This window comes from Lepidochelys olivacea, assembly GCF_965140295.1.
Source record: "Lepidochelys olivacea isolate rLepOli2 genome assembly, chromosome: 5".
NCBI lineage: Eukaryota > Metazoa > Chordata > Testudines > Cheloniidae > Lepidochelys > Lepidochelys olivacea.
This window is the reverse complement of record NC_140415.1, coordinates 43,633,841-43,653,321: the sequence shown is the minus strand read 5'-3', so window position 1 is coordinate 43,653,321 and position 19,481 is coordinate 43,633,841. Positions and strand designations below refer to the sequence as shown.

The window sequence follows — 19,481 nt, the reverse complement described above, 5'->3', positions numbered from 1 at the left end:
GAGAACCCCTGCGCTAGAGCATGCTGCCCCACGCAAAATATTTGGTTAGCCTGTTCCAAAACTGGCTTGGTGATAAGAAAAAACTAACAGAAACAAGTTTAGATCATACCAGAACTTAATAAATTAGAGCATGTGCCATCGAATCACATGTAAATGCAGCGTAGTACAGAACTGCATTGAGTGATGGGCGAAAAGGGGATTAAAGAAATCTAATGACTATCTTTTCATGCTCAATTTTTATTTCAGTTTTATGCAACTGCATAAGTATAAATATTTTTGTTCAATATACAACAATTATGACATCCATAGGGAGTTTCTTAAAGAAAATAAGACTGCAAACACTTTATTGCACAGATCCTAACAAACTGGTTTTGTAAGCTGATAAATCTACAGCAGGAAGTCTACAAAGGAGCACGTCATAATCAACAATCACACAAAGATAGACCATCTAGTACACAGGTGAAAGGATCTCGAACAGTTCACTGGTAAGGTAAACTCCAACAACAGGTACTACATGAACACGAGCTTAAGCACTGTTACGCTTCCAAAATGCAACAAAAAAACCCAACAACAACAAACCCCCAAACAAACAAAACAAAAAACCAACAACCCTTATTTGGCAGAAGTGATAATGCACTATACAAAATATACATAAAAGATACATTTGTAAACAAATAGCTAGGTGTGTTTTAAAGGAAACAAGAGGACAGTTTAAAAATGCAAAAGACTGTAAACTAGGAAATACCTCCCAGCCAGAAATGTCATGATACCTAAGTGCATTAGTGTTTGGTTATAAACAACCGCCAAAGCACAGATATATACTGTAAATGCTGAGACCACTTTCTCTTCAAAATTTTTCAAAACTATTTTCTCCAATTGTATTCTGTGAGAGCACAGAAAAAGAAATGAATGTAATAGCGCAGTGTGAAAAATTAGGAGGACTTGCTGGCAATTTTATCTTTAATTGGAATGAATCTAAACCCAACTAACCAATGGGGGTGGAAAATTAACACACTAGTAGGTGCCTTACAAATCTCCAAGCCTAAATTACACTGTGCTTTGAGGAAAAATTGTATAGCTCTAGAAAGAGAAAGAAATTCCAGAGGAAACTGATAGTAGATTGGCTCTTATATGGATATTTAACACAAATAAGCAAAAATACCATCTTATTGATACCAGTAATTTTAAAATACTCATCTGTGTGGATATTTCTGTAGTGCTCCTGTACATATTTCAAACTTTACCTTTTGTCCTTCAAAACAAACCAAATACCTCCGCACTAGAATGACCAGACAAATTCAACATGTTCCACAGTATACAAAATTTAAATAAGGCTTAGCAAAAGTAATAAGGACAGTCACATTCTAGCACCAAATAGCTCCAACACGTCCCTTCGTTACAAAAATGCTGCTTTTTTAAATTACAGTATTTACTTTTTTTTTTTTGCATACAAATAAAGAGATCATGTTATGAAATGCCCGGAGCTACTCAATGCATTTAGAAATGAATGTGAAACCCAGGGATTACTTGCTAAAAACAGCAAGTTTACTCTACAACATAAGGCCGCAGCTATGTATTAAAATGCATCAGATGTCCTGATCTTTTGTGAAGATATGATACTGAAATCACTTTTTTCCTTTTTACCAGACTTGTCATATAAAAGAGAAAAAAGCTAAACTGCACGAAGCTAGTTACTCAAACCTACATACCATGATAATTGATATTCTTTAAATTCATTAAAAAACAGGGATGGGAATAGTACTGCAAGTCATTTGCTTCTACTTGTGCCTCACCTCTATAAAGGCCTGAATTTAAAAGAGCTAAAAGGGAGCCAAGACAGGATTGCAGCAGAAACTAAGCACCCGTGCTTGCAGTTTCAGCCTTGTCTGAAGCAAAGGTCCCAGGTAGCCTCCCTAAAGACAAGATGAGAACATCTGTTTCACCAGATAATGCTACTCAACTGGGTGAAGTGTTAACGAAGGCTTTGCCCTTCACTGTAACTATGCCTATTCTAAATGAGGGGCGGACTGTGCACTGGGGAGATTCGGTTAGGTCTTACATTCGATCCGGTGAAGCAATTAGCCAGATACAGTACTATCAAAATCTGTGGTTATTTAAAATATACATAAAAACCTCACAATAAGCCACCATATTTTTTCTATTGTTTTTAACACTATATAGAATTTTTAACACGTAAAAATGTGGCTTATTTTCTTTCCCTTTAAATCAGACCATATTTGTATGTGTTTATCCGAGGTCTGAGTTTCAGTAATTCTGCTTCATATTTGAGTATGGCATATAAGTGGCAAAGCAACTTTCTCTAAAGAAAAGGTAACAGTAAACAATGCAATCAGCAGCAACGTATATATGCTACATTCAAAACCAAACACGTCATGAGATATTTACAGAGAAAATCTTTTTCTCAACAACTCTCAACTGTAAAGGTACTTTTATACAAATACTCTATGGTAACAGTTTTACCGGTTACATTTGGGAAGGCATTTTGAAAAAGGTCCTCTCTTTGTACATGCTGCCCCCTCCTGGAGTGGCATGAAAGCTTTGCTGTGTAAAGATACCACACAGTGCTGGTTTCAGAAGGTAGTCAAGTCACAAACAATTTTCAGTTAAAGTCTAAGTCATATCCGCCAAGTTACTGCTATTGAGAGGACTTTTTGTGAGGACTGCTCCATGAAGCATCCTTTCCTCGCCTCTGCCGCACTGAGTCTTTATCAGATGAAAGTGCATTAGGACCATCAGGGGTGGTTACTGACCTGGGTAAATCTTTACCTACATTCTGTTTTTTCGCAGCAGGAGGCTGAGCTTGAATGGCATCTTTTCCCTTTACATCCACAGTGTTGATTGCAGAAAGAGGCTTTTCTTGATTTCCAGGTTTACTTCCAAGGTTTGAAGCAGGATGAAGGGCTTCTACTGGAACAGCAGAGCTATGCAAGGTCAACAGTGAAACGCTCTTTGTGATTTCTCTTTTACCATCCTCTGTAGAAGAGGTGGCTTGCTTTTCCAGTTCCTTGCAGCTGGTGACAGGAAGCTCTGGTGAGCCTGTTTTAACCTTGGTTGAAGTCACATCATTGTTTGCTGAAGACAAACGAGATGCTTCTTGCCTACATTCCGGGAAGTTGGGTGGACAAATCAGCTGCTTTGATGGAGTTACAGCTGAATGACATGAATTCTGCACAGTGGAAGCTGATAAAAGCTTTGCTGTAATCTGCTTGTTCGCATCTGTTAACTGTTTTTGATTAACTTGTCCCTTCCCTTTTGAATCTGGAGAGCCTTTGCTAACTATGGCTGCCTTTTCTGCTACTTTCCCCCTGTCACAGTTAAGGAAAAGTCTGGGCTCCAATTTCCCATTGTCACTCTGAACATAAAGTGCTTCAGTGCATTTTTGTCCTTCAGGTCTTTTGTCTGCAGTGATGGCCTGATTACTGGGGCCCTTGTCTGCCAGTTTGTTCAATAAGAGACAGTCTTTCACAGTGGAAAACTTTGGAGGCATGTTTTGCTTTTCACTTACGTAGAGTTGCTTTTGATCAGCAGTCTCACTGAAGCTTGCTGTTTCCTGACTTAGAAAATGCTTGGAGTTTTCTGGGCCTGCTGGTGCATGGCCGTTACAAGAGGATTTAGGTTTGGTTTCAGGAGTGCTGCTATTGATTTGGATTGAAGGTGCTGACCCACGTTCCAGACCCAGAGGCTTTTCTACCTGAACATGCTCATTGCTTAGTTTTCTCTGAGAAAGTGGAACAAAAGCAAGAGAATCCTGCACATTTTTATTGGCATGTTTCCCATCTTTCCGAGAGCCAGCAGAGGGCTGAATAACTGTTTCTTTTTCTTTTATGTTTGCAGTGTACTGTTTTTGTGCAAATGTGAATTTGTCACAGTGCTTAAATTTAGAGGAACAAGTTTCAGTTATTTGCCTGGATTTATTATTACTGCTTTCCATGCAGGCTGAACCAGCTTTGACTTGCTCTTGAACACCTAAATGCACATGAGCATCTATTACACAGTTTCTGTTTACAATTTCTCTTACAGAAGGGGAACCTGAAGAGCTAAATTGCTGCCTAGTAATCAGGTTGGGTAGCTCTCTCTCCGTAGTTTGAAGCTGTGTATTGCTGGACTGTTTCTGATCTTTCTTTCTCAAATCTTTGGAGTTGTCCTTCTGCACACAGGAACACACAAGTGATTTCTCACTTTTAGTATTAGACTCTACTGATTGTTGTACAGGCCTTTTGGGCAAAGACATTTCACTCTTTGAGTCCATCACTTTCTGCTTGTTCATGTCCCTCTCTACAGAAGTACCAGCAGGGGTAATGTCATCTTTGGCAAATTGTTTTGGTAGATCTTTGCCATCTTTAGACTCCACCTTAGAGCCAGCTGCCTGCACTCTCGTTGTTCCATGTGTTTGAAGGGGAATGGCAAAGTCAGCAGAGTTTCTCTGAATGGTTTTGGAGTTGCTTGTTTTAAAAGCATCTGGGGTAGATTTCTTGACAGATGAATCTCTGATCCCCTCGGCCTTCGCAGGGAAAGATTCGTAATTTCTTTGTGCCTCCGGGTACTTGACAGGCAACTCCTTTTGGGTTTGCCTCTCTTTTGCTGCAGTTTTTTCAGGTGTGCCTGGGACTGTGGAAGGTGTGGCAGATGCCAGGGCAGTGTGGAGACACTGATTTTGGACGGTGTGTAATTTTGCCTCAGTCGCATGGTCCTTCTGTTTTGAATGGGAAGCCTCTCTCTTTTGATCAACTTCTCTGACAGAAATGTTGCATGTAGCAGCTGGGCTGGAAATCTTTTTTCCTGTTTCTAGTTCAGAGGTCACAGGGGTTGTTGGTGCATTTTGAAAACTGTTGCTTGATTGTGAAAATTGGGGCTCTAGTAGATTAGATTTATTAGACTTTGAACGGGGTGACACTACCTCTTTCTGACAGGATGTCTCCTCCTTTACACCATTGAATTGAGATGCCAGAGGCATGGAGGAACCCACATCATTGCTGGTGTTTTGACTTTCTGGTAGCAGGCATGAAGGCAGTTCTGTCTTTGAAGCCTGTGGCCCAGACAGTAAGGCAATGTCTAAAGTGCCTTCAATTGGTTTCAAACAAGAAACCGATCTCCCTTCTAGTTTATACTCGGATGGACTTTTTCTGGCAGGAGTCTCAGTAGAAATCAGGGCTGATTTTTCCACACCCGTTTCCACTCGGCCATTCAAGGCTTTGAGAGGAACAAAAGAAACTGAGCTAATCTGAGCAGCATGTGCACTACTAATAAATGCTCTGCTATCAGCAACTGTAGTGGAATCCTGCTGTATATTGATGGGTCTGACTGTGTTAAGTTGAAGGCATTCATGAACATTTGATGTCAGTTTGGGCTTTAACACTGGACAGAGACTGTCACCTTTTTCTTCAAAGGACATTTTCTTTCTGAGATAATCAATATTTGCAAGCTTACCATCTATTCTTTCAAATTTGACAAATTCTTTTGTTGGTGCATTTTTATCTGTGTTTTCTCCCTTTCCATTTAGCAGCCTGTCAGATGAGTGAGGTAGCACATCTTGCAATGTACATGGAGGGGAAATTCTTTTGAAGTCATAAGAGAGATGACTGAGTTCATGAAGAGGAGGCCCATGACATGGCATGTGTGTATCTAAAGGAACGGAGTCATTTGGTCTCATGTTTGCATTCTTGTGAAGGGTGTCTTTGAGTATGCCACCTACTGATGGAGTCTCCAGAGCAGTAATTTTAGTTTCAAAGTGATTTGATCTTTCCAAAGCCTTCTGAAATGTTTTTTTGTCTCTTTCTTCCAGTCTTAAGGTAGCAGGATTTTCTGATTCACCACAAGGCTCATGTATAGTGCTTGCTTTCTGCAGACAATCTTGTTTCTCAGCAAGATCTTGCTTTTTCATAACTATCTTGACCTTTAATTTCTCTCGATCCAGCTCATCAACGGACTCTTGCCTACCCAACTTTCTGCAGACAGGGCGTTTCAGGCAGCCTTGCTCTGCAGGTCTGACTCGGGTGAGTGATGGTACATCACACACGTTCTCCTCCAGGCTCTGAAGAGTTATTTCTCTTTGGGACAATTCCCTATTCACCTCTTCTTGAGTCACTTCCAGGCTGTGTTTGCGTGAACATAAGTGTTTCTTGTCACAACCATACGAAGGCGCAAGTTTCTCTTCAGACTGGACCCTCTTTAGCAGTGGAGACCTGGGTGGCTCGGCACTCTTTGGCCTCACTATATGTCTTACAATAGTTGGAGGGGAGTGCATCTTGCTAGGGAATGCCTGAACTATTTTTGAATTTCCAATTGAATGCCCCAGTAAAGGTGATGGAGATCGTTGAGGGGATGGTGGCTGGGGTGTTGGAGAAGGTGTTCGTGCCAAAGGGGAGAGAGGAATGCTGCCAGCTGACTTGCGTCTTCCTGACCGGTATCTTTGTCCACCAAGCTTTGGACCCAACCCGTGAAGAGTGCTGGGTCTTATGTGACCTGAGCCAGCTGGAGAATTGGGTGCACTTGAGCTAGGCGAGCTGCTCTGGGAGGAATTGGTACCTAAAAAAGAAAAATATAAAACTAGGAAAGTTCTTCAGCTCTTGTCTCTAACAACTAACACGGACGCAGCACACAAAAAATGTACTGATAAGCATTTGTTCTATTTGCCAAAGCATTCCATGGTTTGGTAGGCTGTATGTTACTGGACTATAAAATAACATTACTCTTATAAACATGTTTTTTCCCTTATATTTAAATTAGCAATTATTTTCTGCCATTTCAAAGAAAAGTTCCAAGCTTTCAGATGATTTACACCTTCAGCAATGGATAGGAAGCAAAAACACCACTCATTTTTACTGTTGCTAAAATCATGAGAGAACTAAAGTGGGGCTAGGGCAGGGGAAAATCTAGAAATCAGAATGATGTGACATTTAAAGTCTACTGTATCTCTATGCCCATCCATCTTTCCAATGGTAATCCACATTTATTATACCCCACACACTGGTCTCATGATCTAGCCATGTTTTTTCCAATGTAATTTTCATTCCTTTATTAGTAATATTCTCTCAACTAGTTTTAATTTTTCCAGAGGTAGTTTCTAGACATGATTTATGCATTCTTTACGTTTTATTTTCTATTAATTTTCGATTTTAAAAAAACGATCAATAATAAAATTTTGTACACAAACGTACCACACAGTTTCCTTTTAAGTGCTTCTGTGCCATACTAAAATCTTTGACTTAGTTTCATGGTTTTTCTTAATCCAAATGAAATCAAACTATTCAAAGTGTCTTGGATTTCACATAGCTGACTATTCTCATTTGGAATTCAGTACAGACTTAGCTTCATGAAGGTGGCACATATTTCCATTTCCCTTAATTTTCTCCCCAACAACTCACCGGATGGGAAATCAGGAGTGGAGCGGTAGCTTGGGGTAGGAGACCTGGGAGACAAGCTGTGAGTTGGGGAGCCAGGCAAGCTCTCTCCTGATGAAAGGGATCGGTTAAGGCAGGAGAAACTTCGGCTCGTGTGAAGAAGGGGAGAGGGCTGCTTGGCTAGCTTTTTGAAGAGAGACCTCCTCCTAGTGTGAGAATGGTACAGAATTCATCAGGAGAGACGCTGCACAAATCATCATCCCAGCAGGAGCTCTTAATGCTGGCTTTTAATAACATCCCCATTACCTTCCCCAAAAGTGAATTGTACAAAACTGTAGAACTGCTAAGGCTTTAGAAAACAGGATGAATTGCAGACAGATGGGATAGAAAACGTGACCACAATCTACCATCTCTAAAAATTACTCACTACACTTCCAAAGAAAGTTTGAGTTACATATAAATGAGTGTAAAATCTGGTATATTATTCCTTTGTTTCCTTAGTTTAAGACCATACCAAAATTTATGGAATTGTTTAGTGCCAGTAAGGGGGGCCGGGGTGGGAAGGGTGCCCTCCAGCCCCTCACACTGTCTCCCCAACCCTGGCTGATGCCCAAGGGGGTTCTTGTAGCAAACAATCAAAAGTCCTCTCCCCTCTTTCCTCCCTTATGAGAGAGGGGAGTCTGTGGGAAAATACAGGGAGGTAAGAGTGACCTGGAACTCAGGCAGGACGAAGCCACTTTCAATAGTGTTCTCTTAACCATTGTGCCACTGTCTGGCACATTAACCATTGTGCCACTGTCTGGCTCTTAACCATTGTGCCACCCACCCACTCCTGCCCCAGGTAGAAGAGGCCTTGCAGGAGCATCTCATTGGTACTGGACAGGCCCAGAGGAGTTTGCTAGTCTCCTCTCTGCCAGTATGAGGGCATGTCCCTTCACAGCCAGCAATATGTTTGGAGCTGTAAAAGATACACAAGACAACTCTAGTCTCAGAGAGGTTATTTAAAACAAAGATGCACTGGAAGACCCAAAAGAGGGGGCAACCACAGTTATTCACTCTCTCATTTCTATTTCTGTGCCTTGCAGAAACAGTGCATCTTCAGGAGGGATTTAAATAAGGATAAAGTGGGAGGCATCCTGGCACAATAGGATGGGGAGGATGTTTCATGAGCATGGGATACCATGGATGAAGGTAAAAAGATGAGTGTGGGAGGTCAAAGAGAAAGCAATGGTGTAATAGGACGTTTTGTGGATGTGGTTATACCATACATTATCACATGCCTACACACACATGAAAAAGCAATATATTTGTCATAAAACAAAACTACCACTCACCTTTCTAGGCTCTCTTTCTTTTTGGTTTTCTTACTGCGTCTAACCATTCGACTCCTGTAGCTATTCCTCCTGGCCGGGCCTGTTTTGATTGAAGTGTTCTCGAAGGGGGTTGTAGTAATTGACACTTTGTTTCCACTCTGCCAAAACGATTAGAATGTTTTGGAGTGAGTAATACAGAACCACTGTCCTGTAAATTGGAAGCTCCATTACACTGCAAATGCACCAAAACACAACTCCAACTTGGGAGTAGGAGCTGACAACGTATGCAAGCACTCTATATACTTATGAATCAATCATGTTGTAGGGACTAGTCACAAGGAACCAAAACACACACAAATTGGCAGGTTACTGTATTCACCACTTACAAATTCAAATCAGGTGCCTGCTATTAAACATGAGCACAGACAATTCTCTGTCAAGCTTTTGTGAAGGTGGTCACATTGTAAGGGACTCAAAGTTTAAAAATTTCCTTCATGCCCAGACCCATAATTTTCAGGACTAGTGTAGATTTTCAATTATTTTAATTAGTTAAAAGGAGACCATGGGTTGGCCAAAATTGCAAATTGTGAAATAATTTAATAGACTCCCCCCCCACACCCATTTTCCCACTACAGGAATTATAGTCATTATATCTTGAGTGAACTACTTCAGTGAACACACACACTCTCTCTCAAGAAACCAGTTATTGCAACTGTGCAGCTGAGCTGGAGAGCCCACCTCAATGCCAGCCTCAAACAAGTAGCAGCAAAGACATTTATACATGTTTGTTGTTTACACAAGTGATGACTTAGTTATTTTAAGCTAAAAGCTTCTCGGAATTGTTTAACTGAACTGCCATGGGCTGTCCCAAAATTCCATTCGCATATAAGCCTGACTGAAAAATAAATAAATACCTATAGTTCTATGTTAATAACAAAACCACTCGACAAGAATAGTATAGCATCAGGATAAAGTTTTCCTTTGTAACAAGACTGATGATAAATCAAATTAATTAATTCCAGGTCTGGTTTTTGGATGAACTGCATCATCGTATGCTGAATTTACTCTTATGAATACTGTAAATACCATCAGCTAATCATTTTTTCTTTCCTTTCTGTAATTTCTTATGAGCTTTAAAAAATACTACTTTGGCTAATAAAAACTCAAATTTACATTAATTCTTTAGACAAGGAACACACATCCAAAGAACAGTGAAGAAACCTACAATAGGCAACTGGCTGCCTAAAATTATTTAATCACTGAGTATTCTATAACATATCCTTCTCACACAATTTATTAATTTCAGAGTTCCTCTGGTTTCAGAGAGGAGAAAAATTTATTTCTGAGTAAAATATATATTTTTGACCTTTTTTATTATCTCTATATTTTGTTACACATGTGTGGCTTCCTAATCCACTTTTATGACTGACTATTCATTTCGACGCATGAAATTGTTAATAACGTAGGAAGCAAATGTACTGCTGTCTAAAATAATGCTGACCTACTTTTAGTCTGTGCTGCAAATATTATAGAAGAGCTGCAATATAATGAGCTACAGTGAAGCAATGTGTAAGAGAATACTGAACTCTGAAAAACTCTGTAAAGCCTCTAAGGAAAAACAAATGTAAAATGATCTAATAAGGCAAGTCCTGGTCTGCCCTTGCAGAACCCCAATGGAGCTGTGTAAATGTTCAAGTGTTTGTCCACATGGATCCATCTGCAGGATCAGGACCTTAGAAGCTCAGTTGCCTTGCTACTTTTGAGACCTCTGGAATCTGAGACTTAATGGTCCCCACTTTTCTTTCTTTATCTTAAAGAACAAGAGATGTTTTTTATTTAATTCTTTTCTTTCGGAATTTTCTCTACCGATTCCATTTTAAAATGGGCATAAAGCGTAATTAATGACATTAAAGGAAATATGCTTTCCTATTTCTCCACTAAACGTTATCTTCACTTTTGGAAGGAGAATGGGTTGCTTAATGTGGACATGTCAGTATCCTGAACGTACTCCTAGCTACCTGCTACATCAATAGCAGTGTCAAGCACTAGCCCAGAAATGAAAGGCTTGGTTGTGCTTATGGATTCAGTGGCTTCTTTCCAGATCTGTCCAGCTATCAGTTTAGGATCTGTTCAAGTATAAAATAAATTTTCTGATAACTAAACTTTGAAGGAAAGGGATACGTACACCAGACAGGTAGGGTGTAAAATATGAACTAAGATACAATGCTGGTCTAAAAAAATTAATATTGTACCTTTAACAACAGCTCTATGACTTCAGTGTGAACAAGACCATGAACTGGCTCTCCATTGATATGTGTGATCAGATCCCCAGCCTTTAGGCCCGCTTGATAAGCTGGGCTTCCTTCTTCGACATTCTGGAGGTTAGGGAAAAAGAGAAGAGTTCTTTGAACAAAGCAGGCTCATGGTAATCCTCATTCTTCTGAACAGTGCTCTGTTTTAATGAACTAATTATCTGCAAACAAACTTTGACTTTCAAACAGTAAACTACATTGAAATGGCCTGATGGCTTAATGTGATATCAGAAAAAGGAATTCAGACAGTCCATTCCATCTTTAAGAATTCATTTGTGTCCAAGTTTTATAGCTCACGTTGGTGCAAAACGCACTGAAATCTTTCCACTCACTTCAATGGGCTTTGGATCAGGCCCATTATTCCTGGCATGAAATAAAAAAAGTGAGTGATATGCTCACTAAAGCAGAGAGTGCAGATGTGGAATCAGATTTTGAATACCCCAAAGTTTACAGATGTGCAAATCTAATATATCTAGTTGAAACCATAATAAAGATAGTGATTATTTGCATATTTAGATCCAGACTCTAGTTTCTGTACATGCCTCCTTCCTCCACTCAAAAAAAATAAGAGCGTTTAGGAAGGTTCATATCTGGGATTTTGGTATGGACAGTGCAACATCAAAGCACTGAATACAAATGGTCAGATATAGAAACTCTGTGAAGAGGATGCTCCTGCATCAGCACTCTGGATATTTTCAAAGTTAAATATTGTAGTAATTTAAAATAAAGACATTTTAAATTTAATTGAAAAATAAATAAAATAAATAAAAAAAATCAGACTACAAGTGTCATCCAAATTAAAAACTGCCAGCAAAATTTCATTAAAAAAATCTGTTAGTTCATTTATTTTTTTACAGTAAAAAGAAATCAATTTCCAAGAAAATGAATGAATGGCAATGAATACAGAGCAACCAATATCCCATCCTTTAGCCTAGTTCAGTAGTGACAAGAAGAGAATATGTAACCCAAGAATAATTATTTATTAAATCAGTTTAATCTTTTTTTCCTTGTCATAAGATGTCCCATGAACAGGTAATAAAATCCACAGATTAATTCATTCTTCAAAATTATTTGCAGACTTCTACAGTAAATATTCTTCTTTAAATTATTCTAATTGTGACTATTATAATCAACTATACAATTTGTGCTTAGACACTGAATTCAACTAGTTATATAAATTAATTACATACGTAATTAACTTAAATAACTAATACATCTTAAGCAACTAACATACACAAATAAATTGCTAACACAGCATGAATTTTGAATTGTATACTGAATTGTCATAAACGTAATTCATTTAGCAATTCACACTATGTTGATTCAGTATAGAACTCATCCAGCCAGAGAACAAAATCAATATCATGTGGCTTATGAAACTAACCAACACAGCACAAATTGCAAAATGTATAACTAAATATATAGTTTGAAAATCATTTGAATATTCAAACATTCTAATTAATGGTGGCCCTTTGCACAAGGACAAATGTCACCCTAAAAAAATAATTTGCCAGATTGCCACCCTTTAAATAATGACTGCATACAAGTGGATACCCTGTCTGTGAGATATAATCTGATGCAGTTTGAAAAGGCTCTTAACTGCAAATATATCAGGTTCAAACTTCTGTTGTGAGAAATGCTGAGGAAAATTTTATTCTTACCCAAACAATATGGTGCACTGTGTAGATATCACTGTCACCCACATAGACCCTGATTGCTCGGATGGTGAAGCCATACTTTTTTCCTGAACTGTGAATTAATATAGGTTGATACGGGGTTGAAGAAGCAATTGAGGAATCGCGGCTAGGGGAGGAATCTCTGGAGGATGAAAGGTCTGAAGAAAGGGAATGTGGGGACATAGGACTTCCCAAAGGAGAAACACCAAACACATCTGGAACAGATGAACTTCCTGTTAGAGCACATTCCAATTCTACAGAAACATACACAGATCAAAACAGTGACAATTTTAACCTTAATAAACTGGATAAAGATTTATAGCATAAAAAGCAACTTATTTAACGATGCTTGAATTGTTAAGAACACAAAACTTCACTTTCATGATCAACATTAAAATGACACTGGAAAGATATTTTCAAAATATTTATAAACTCTATATTTTATTTAGTCTTTATAACTCCTCATCAGAAGCTTGAAATGACAATCTACTCTTGGAATAGATTTTTTCTTCCACCACATGCACTGTTTTATTACTCACCAGCTCCTCTAATTCTCAAGCTGTAAACTGTTTGTTTTTTCTTTGAATGGAAAAAGGTGATCAAAGACTCTGTTTTGAAAAACAAGTCTCCAATCTATTTCCCAACAAACAGACACAGAAGGAATGTCGTAAACTTTTCTACTAAATATATCACACAGACTTGTAAGCCACAAAATAATGGAACTGTCCACTAGCAAAAAAGACAGTTTTCATGTAGCTGGATTTCGGGTAACTTTTCTGATAATTCCAATTTAAAATGAATACTGTAATCGAAACCATTAATTTTAGTTCCAACTTAAAAGAATAACTTGACATTGTCCCAGCAAACCACTATTACTTTTGTCCTGCTAGTTTAATTAAGGCCACATATTTATGTTTGCCAGTATAGCAATGATATTTAGGGGTGCAACTTTTTGATAACAGTTCTATGCTGACAAAAGCCCTAGCGTAGATGCAGTTATACCGGGATAAAAGGGCTGTTGCCCGGCCTAGATTATTTTGCTCGTGAATTTGTACAAGCATGAAAAACAACTTTTTTGCCAGTATAAGCTGCATCCACACTAGGAGGATTTTGTTTTATAGCTACATTACCAATTTTTTAAGTACATTATGCCTAAACTCTGATTACAATGTGATTTCATAGAGCCATATCCAATTTAAAATAAAAGAAAAGCTTGATTTAATGCTTTTGATTAATAACAAATCAACCTGCACCATCTTTGAACTATTAAACCCCTTTCGTGACAGGGGTCACAGGATGCTCAACATACAACTACTGCACAGCTGGATTCACAGCACTGAGTGCTAACTGGGTGTGTAAATTACCCGGTCATCAGTCTCTCAGCCTGCTGTAACATCTAATCTAATGTGCCCCAAAAGTGAAGATTACAGCCACTCCTCAAAAAGAAAATCTGAAACACAGGACAAACTCTAGACTTACTGGTAAAGGATTGCTCAGGAACACATACGTAACATCATATAAAGATCCTGTTTGGGGGAGGCAGCATATACAAGGAATAAGCAAGGAATTATGTATTGGGCACTCCTGATTTTTAACCCCAGCCCTGACACAGACCTGGGTTTATCATACTCCCTCTTTCTCCATCTGTAAAATAAGGATACTTTCTCTTCCCTCACAGGTATGTTGTAAGGATTAATTATTGTTAATATTTGCACAGCACTACAAATGCTAAGTATTCTTTCTATTGCCAGTGGGTTGGCCTGCAGGCATTCAAGAACAGGCAAATGCTCTTCAGACTTTTCCTCTGATTTCCCTCATTTGACACTATTTGTGAGCAGCAAGTGCATGGTGCAGAAGACAGAAAAGCTTACACTGTTCCTTTAGTTGTCTAGTAAGTAGGGAGAGAAGAAATTGAGTGATGCATGGGAACCCTTTGCAGTGGGAGTGGGCGGATTGGCTTTTGTCTCCCCTCAGCATTTGTATGCAAGCGCAGCGTTATCATATGTGCATTTTCCCACTGTGATTCTTGGAAGGGGTGGGAGTTTAATGTTTTATTCACACTCCTTGCCTGACTACGAGAGCATCTTTCCTCCCCCGCCTTAGAAGACCAAGCATAACATTTTAACAATGTATATAACTTCCACTAGCTTGATGACCAGGGTCCCTGCTGAAGCTATTGTCAAATCCATCTCTTCATTTGCACAAGTGCAGTGGGTTGGTTACCAGACTAACAAATATTCAAATATCATGCTTGATATATGGGTCTGAAATGGACAGGTGTCCAGGCTGAAAAGCTGAGATCCAGCCCTACTTATTAAAATCTCTCCCTCAAAGCACAGGGGTGCTTCGATCTTGAATTTGGCCTATAATACAGACAGGGTCCAACAATGACATTTTTATCTGGATTCTGCACTCTCCACAAGTTTGGGGAGCTTCAGATCACGGTTTACTTTTACTCTAGTATAAAGACAAAATATATACGTTTATAAAATAGAAATTAGTTCTTCTTTCTTCCTGGAGCATGAAGGAAAGCAAACAAGACTGAAACATGGAGTGCTCCACACAGTGACCTGTGAGAATAACCATAGGCTTGTAGGTAAACAAGGGAAACAAAGACAAGTCCATTTTGGACTCAAGAAACCTTGTATTTAGATCATGTTCCACACTGATTATTCACAAGTCACACAATTTCATACTAATAGATTTATTTCTACCTCCTGGAATCATGAGGGACAGAGCACTGGCAGACAGGGACTTTGTGACTTTTCCAGATATTTTCTTTTTCTCTGTGCTTTCTAATCGCTGACGAGCCATATGAGAGGCAGGTTCACTGGATGGCTTTGAGGAATTATCTGTACTGTCCACACTCTCGTTTCTTCCGTTTATCTGATCTAAGTGCTCTGAAAAACTGCCAACTGTACAAAGAAGAAGGGATAAACACATTGAGGGAAACTGGGGGTCAGGGGGAGGAAAACAATACAATCGCAAGGTGGGACTATGTATTTTAGTTCACAAGTTCACACAATATTACAGGTAAAATAAAAACGACTAAAGAATTACAGGTTTTACAAAGGTTAACAGGGTAAGGTGAAGTAATAGTAGCTGACATGGTTTTACATCACTGACATAATTAAAATGTAAATAAAATCTTCAGCATGTTGGTAGCACAGACAGGCGACACACAACTTCTAGGACTTAACCGTACACTTATTCTGTATGTAGAACTCCCACTAAGGTCAATGGGAGATTTGAGTGTGGGTTTACTGCAGCATCCAGCCCAATCAGCTCTTCTAACAATAAAAGAAAACACCCCTTGTGAAAGCATTAAAGTACCAAGGAGGATTCCCTTTCTAAGTTTTGGGTGTTTGGCGGGGGCAGGGGGTGAGTTCTGTGCCGCGTACCACAAACATAAGTATGGGGCGTATAATAGTTGGTAATTTAAGACTCAGAAGCACAATGATGTACTTTGTTATTTATGATAAAATGATACCATTTCAGACACTACTGATCATGGAAGGAGGAGAACACCACTTAAAATAATAAAAACGGAGAAAAACCTTATACCAGCTGATCTACTGCAAAGGACCTGTTGAAATGTACAGTGATGGATGCAGGAGAGTTCTGTGACCTTATGGGATGGGCACATAGAAAAGCTCAGCCATTTTATTTAAGCGGCTATCAATAAGAGCCCAGCAATTTCACAGATCAAGGAACATCCCTGCTGCTAGCACTTTGTAGAGCAAATAAAAATATATTCTCTAATTTAACTGACATTTGCATATCTTAAAGTGACAAAAAACCCAAGCAAACAGCTTGAATTATGCCTCGTATTGGTCTGTAAATTACCACCAACCACACACACACAAAACACCTTATTTTAATGTCTATGATTTAGAACTCTTGAACCTGCATTACAAGGAAAAGGAGCTGGTAAAGGAAAGTTCATACAAAGTAAGAAAACGTGAGTAGAACAGAGCTGAAGCAGCTAAAGAGAAATATATGGAGGAAAAACTGATTTTCAGCAGTTAAGTAGTAGCAGTAATTTGTGAATTTGTTGTGGATAGTTTAATTGCATGTAGCAGGAGAACATCAGATTGGAGAGACTCAAGCAGTGAGCTAAGGGAGAGGTGGAGAAGTCTTGGCAGCAGGAATGTACAGTACTCTCATGGATTTTGGTGACAAATAGAAGGAGGGAGATAAGATAGTATTAAAGAGGTAGATGGGTGGGAGGGGGTCTACCGTCCTCCTCTGTCCCCTGCAGTATAAGAAGTTAAGCTCCTTACCTGATAGTGTTGAGCTGCTGATGGTACTGGCTGGAGTGGTGACCTCAGGCTCATCTTGAGCAGCCTCCTCACTTAAAGAAGCAGCCTTTTCTTGCTCCTCCCGGGATCCTCCTGAGCAGGTGGTTTCATCTTGATCCCCCTCAGACGATATGGCCAATTTTGGAAGCAAACCTGAACTGTGCCGCTGCCTGGTACTTTCAGTATCAGAGGAGTTGGATGTAGATAGCTGTTGCCTGAATTTAAAACAGCATTTACACAAATCGTGTTTAATGATATTTTTTAAGCGAAGGCCAATCATAGTGGAAGTGACTGGCTACAAAGCAATCATTAATGGCTGTTAACTTGAATTTGAACTCTCTGACAGTTGTTTCTACTTACATTTCAGAATATTCTGAACTCCAGCTTAAAGATTCCACAGATGGCAATGTCACATTTTTTGTTTTGTCTCCTGTATCTTCCTTTTCTTCACTTTGATTTCGAGTTATTCGATCTATGCTACTAAAAACCTATTACAGAAAAAAAATTGCATCATTAACATGCATTTGATACAAAGAGATTTTCAGGAAAACACATCTAATGCAGGGCTCTGGATACACGCTTATGCAGTGTCCTGGAGTTTAAAAGGACTGAGGTGGTTTAGGTTTAAAGTCTAGGAGTTTGTGTTCTTGAAATGCTTTTCAATTTTATTTTCTTGGTTCCTCAGCTACAGGGTCATGAATAACATCTTTTAGTTATGAATCCATCACCTTTCTCTCACCTCTTCACTGTGTGAGCTCCAAGTTTGCAAACAAAATCCATAAATGCTCTTGGGCTTTTAGATCACAGGATCAATGCACATTCTGAGATGGCTTCTTAACCATAAAGTCAATCAAAAAGAACCGCCACCCAAGCTAGTGATTCAATGGCCACCAATGTGGGGTGGGAAGCAGAAAAATGAATTGGAATGGACTGTGAAGAGGAGCATAAATTACTTGGCTAAAAGATTTAGAAAAAATAAATTCTGGTACTAAAACGTCAGTTGTTCAGCTGATGAACTGCACACAGAGACTGTCAGCTGTGTGTTCTACAGCCTCTACGCCACAGCTAGAGATACAAACAATGACAAACTGGCAAGTTTTAAGGTATCAAGCTGCTCTTGCAGGTTCACTCCTTACAAAAGGATAAAACACACCTCTAAAGAGGAGATTAAGAACTCAATCATTCATTCCTCCCTCTTTGAATCAGGTTCATGCTGCTAAGTCAGGACAGAGCTCACATACCAGGATAGCAAGACCTGCAATGAGACTACTGCCCCACACTCCTCCAGTCTAGCATGGTCTCTGTAGTATAGGGGAGTGGTATTATGGAGTGTACATTTATGAAAATATAAACCAGGATGAATGGATTAGAAATGTAAGCTTTCCTTTCCTTCATTGGCTTTAGATTTTAATTAAATATTTTTGAGAAAAAACACCAGTATCTGAAGAAGGTGCACAGTAAATGTCTATTAATGAAAGCTTTTGAAACTCAGTGCTGACTACCTTTTAGGATAAAAAGCCCATTATATAAGACATTCAATTCTCTAACCATTTATATTGTCTGCTGTTTTTTCTTATAAAGCATCTCCAAAGTCTGTCTGCTTTCCAACTGCTAACTTTTATCCAGGTCCTAATCATCTTTCATTTGACTACTGCAATCTCCCCTTTTTGAATTCCCAAGTTCGGCCCCTGTTTAGGGCATTCAAAATGTGCCACACAAAAAAAAAAAATCTATATACCGGTAACTCAGAAAACAAAAATTGTGGAACAAAATGTGCTAACCAGTCCCAATCAATCATTGGATACCACTTTCTATTACATTCTCTAGAGTTTTAGCGTTTTCACAGATGCCATATTAAATTTTGATTTGAACCCTACTGGTTTCATCCCTATTAAATTCCACAGGATTATTCAATAAGGGAATAACATACCACATACACACACTGCTAGCCCTTTTCAAACCCCACAAAAGTCATTGAGTGTGTATGCAAACCAACATATACAAACACTTGACTTACTTTTGAAAATCTATGTGAACATGAGGAAAACTGCCTTATCTCCAGATTAAAGTCTTCATCATTTGTGTCATCCTCTTCTTCAGTTTCCATATGGTGGTATTTCTCAGAACGAGCTATAAACAAGGGGAAAAATGATTTAAACTTATCATGCAGCATCAGATTCCAAGGCTTAATGTTAATTAAAAGGGTAATTTTATTTTTAAAAATTAGTTTTCCTGAAATGTCAGACTGGCATTCCACTGGTTCTAACAAACAGGATTTTCAACCCACGCTGAGGAAAGGTAAAAATCAAAGACAATTATTACGTAAATTCCCCCAAAATGCAAACATATTTTTATACAATACATACTGTCAAAATAACTTGTGTCATCCTCAGATTCCAGCTGTGGAATGAATTCTGCTTTCTGTCTCAGCAAACTATTCCAGTCTAAGCTACGAAAGAACTGGTGTTGCTTTACTTCATATGCGCCACCTGGGGGAGCCAGAGAAAAACATGTGGGT

At 38.9% G+C, this 19,481-nt stretch overlaps 1 protein-coding gene across 3 annotated transcripts in view; it reads right to left on the bottom strand.

Moving 5' to 3' along the window:
* Positions 1 to 221: 221 nt before the first annotated feature.
* Positions 222 to 19,481, bottom strand: part of MAST4 (microtubule associated serine/threonine kinase family member 4) — a gene marked incomplete at its 5' end in the record, with an annotated part of 455,430 nt that continues 436,170 nt past the window's right edge. For 2 of the 3 annotated variants that reach the window (XM_084627961.1, XM_084627960.1), the window contains 10 exons: positions 222 to 6,546; positions 7,386 to 7,567; positions 8,696 to 8,832; positions 10,927 to 11,049; positions 12,648 to 12,877; positions 15,377 to 15,577; positions 16,946 to 17,178; positions 17,324 to 17,451; positions 18,981 to 19,093; positions 19,330 to 19,452. In XM_084627961.1, coding sequence (XP_084484087.1) covers positions 2,657 to 6,546; positions 7,386 to 7,567; positions 8,696 to 8,832; positions 10,927 to 11,049; positions 12,648 to 12,877; positions 15,377 to 15,577; positions 16,946 to 17,178; positions 17,324 to 17,451; positions 18,981 to 19,093; positions 19,330 to 19,452 — 5,360 coding nt within the window. In that variant the 3' untranslated portion in view covers positions 222 to 2,656. Of the gene's footprint in view, positions 6,547 to 7,385; positions 7,568 to 8,695; positions 8,833 to 10,926; positions 11,050 to 12,647; positions 12,917 to 15,376; positions 15,578 to 16,945; positions 17,179 to 17,323; positions 17,452 to 18,980; positions 19,094 to 19,329; positions 19,453 to 19,481 lie in introns of all 3 variants that reach the window. The other variant, XM_084627959.1, reaches the window with a different exon arrangement.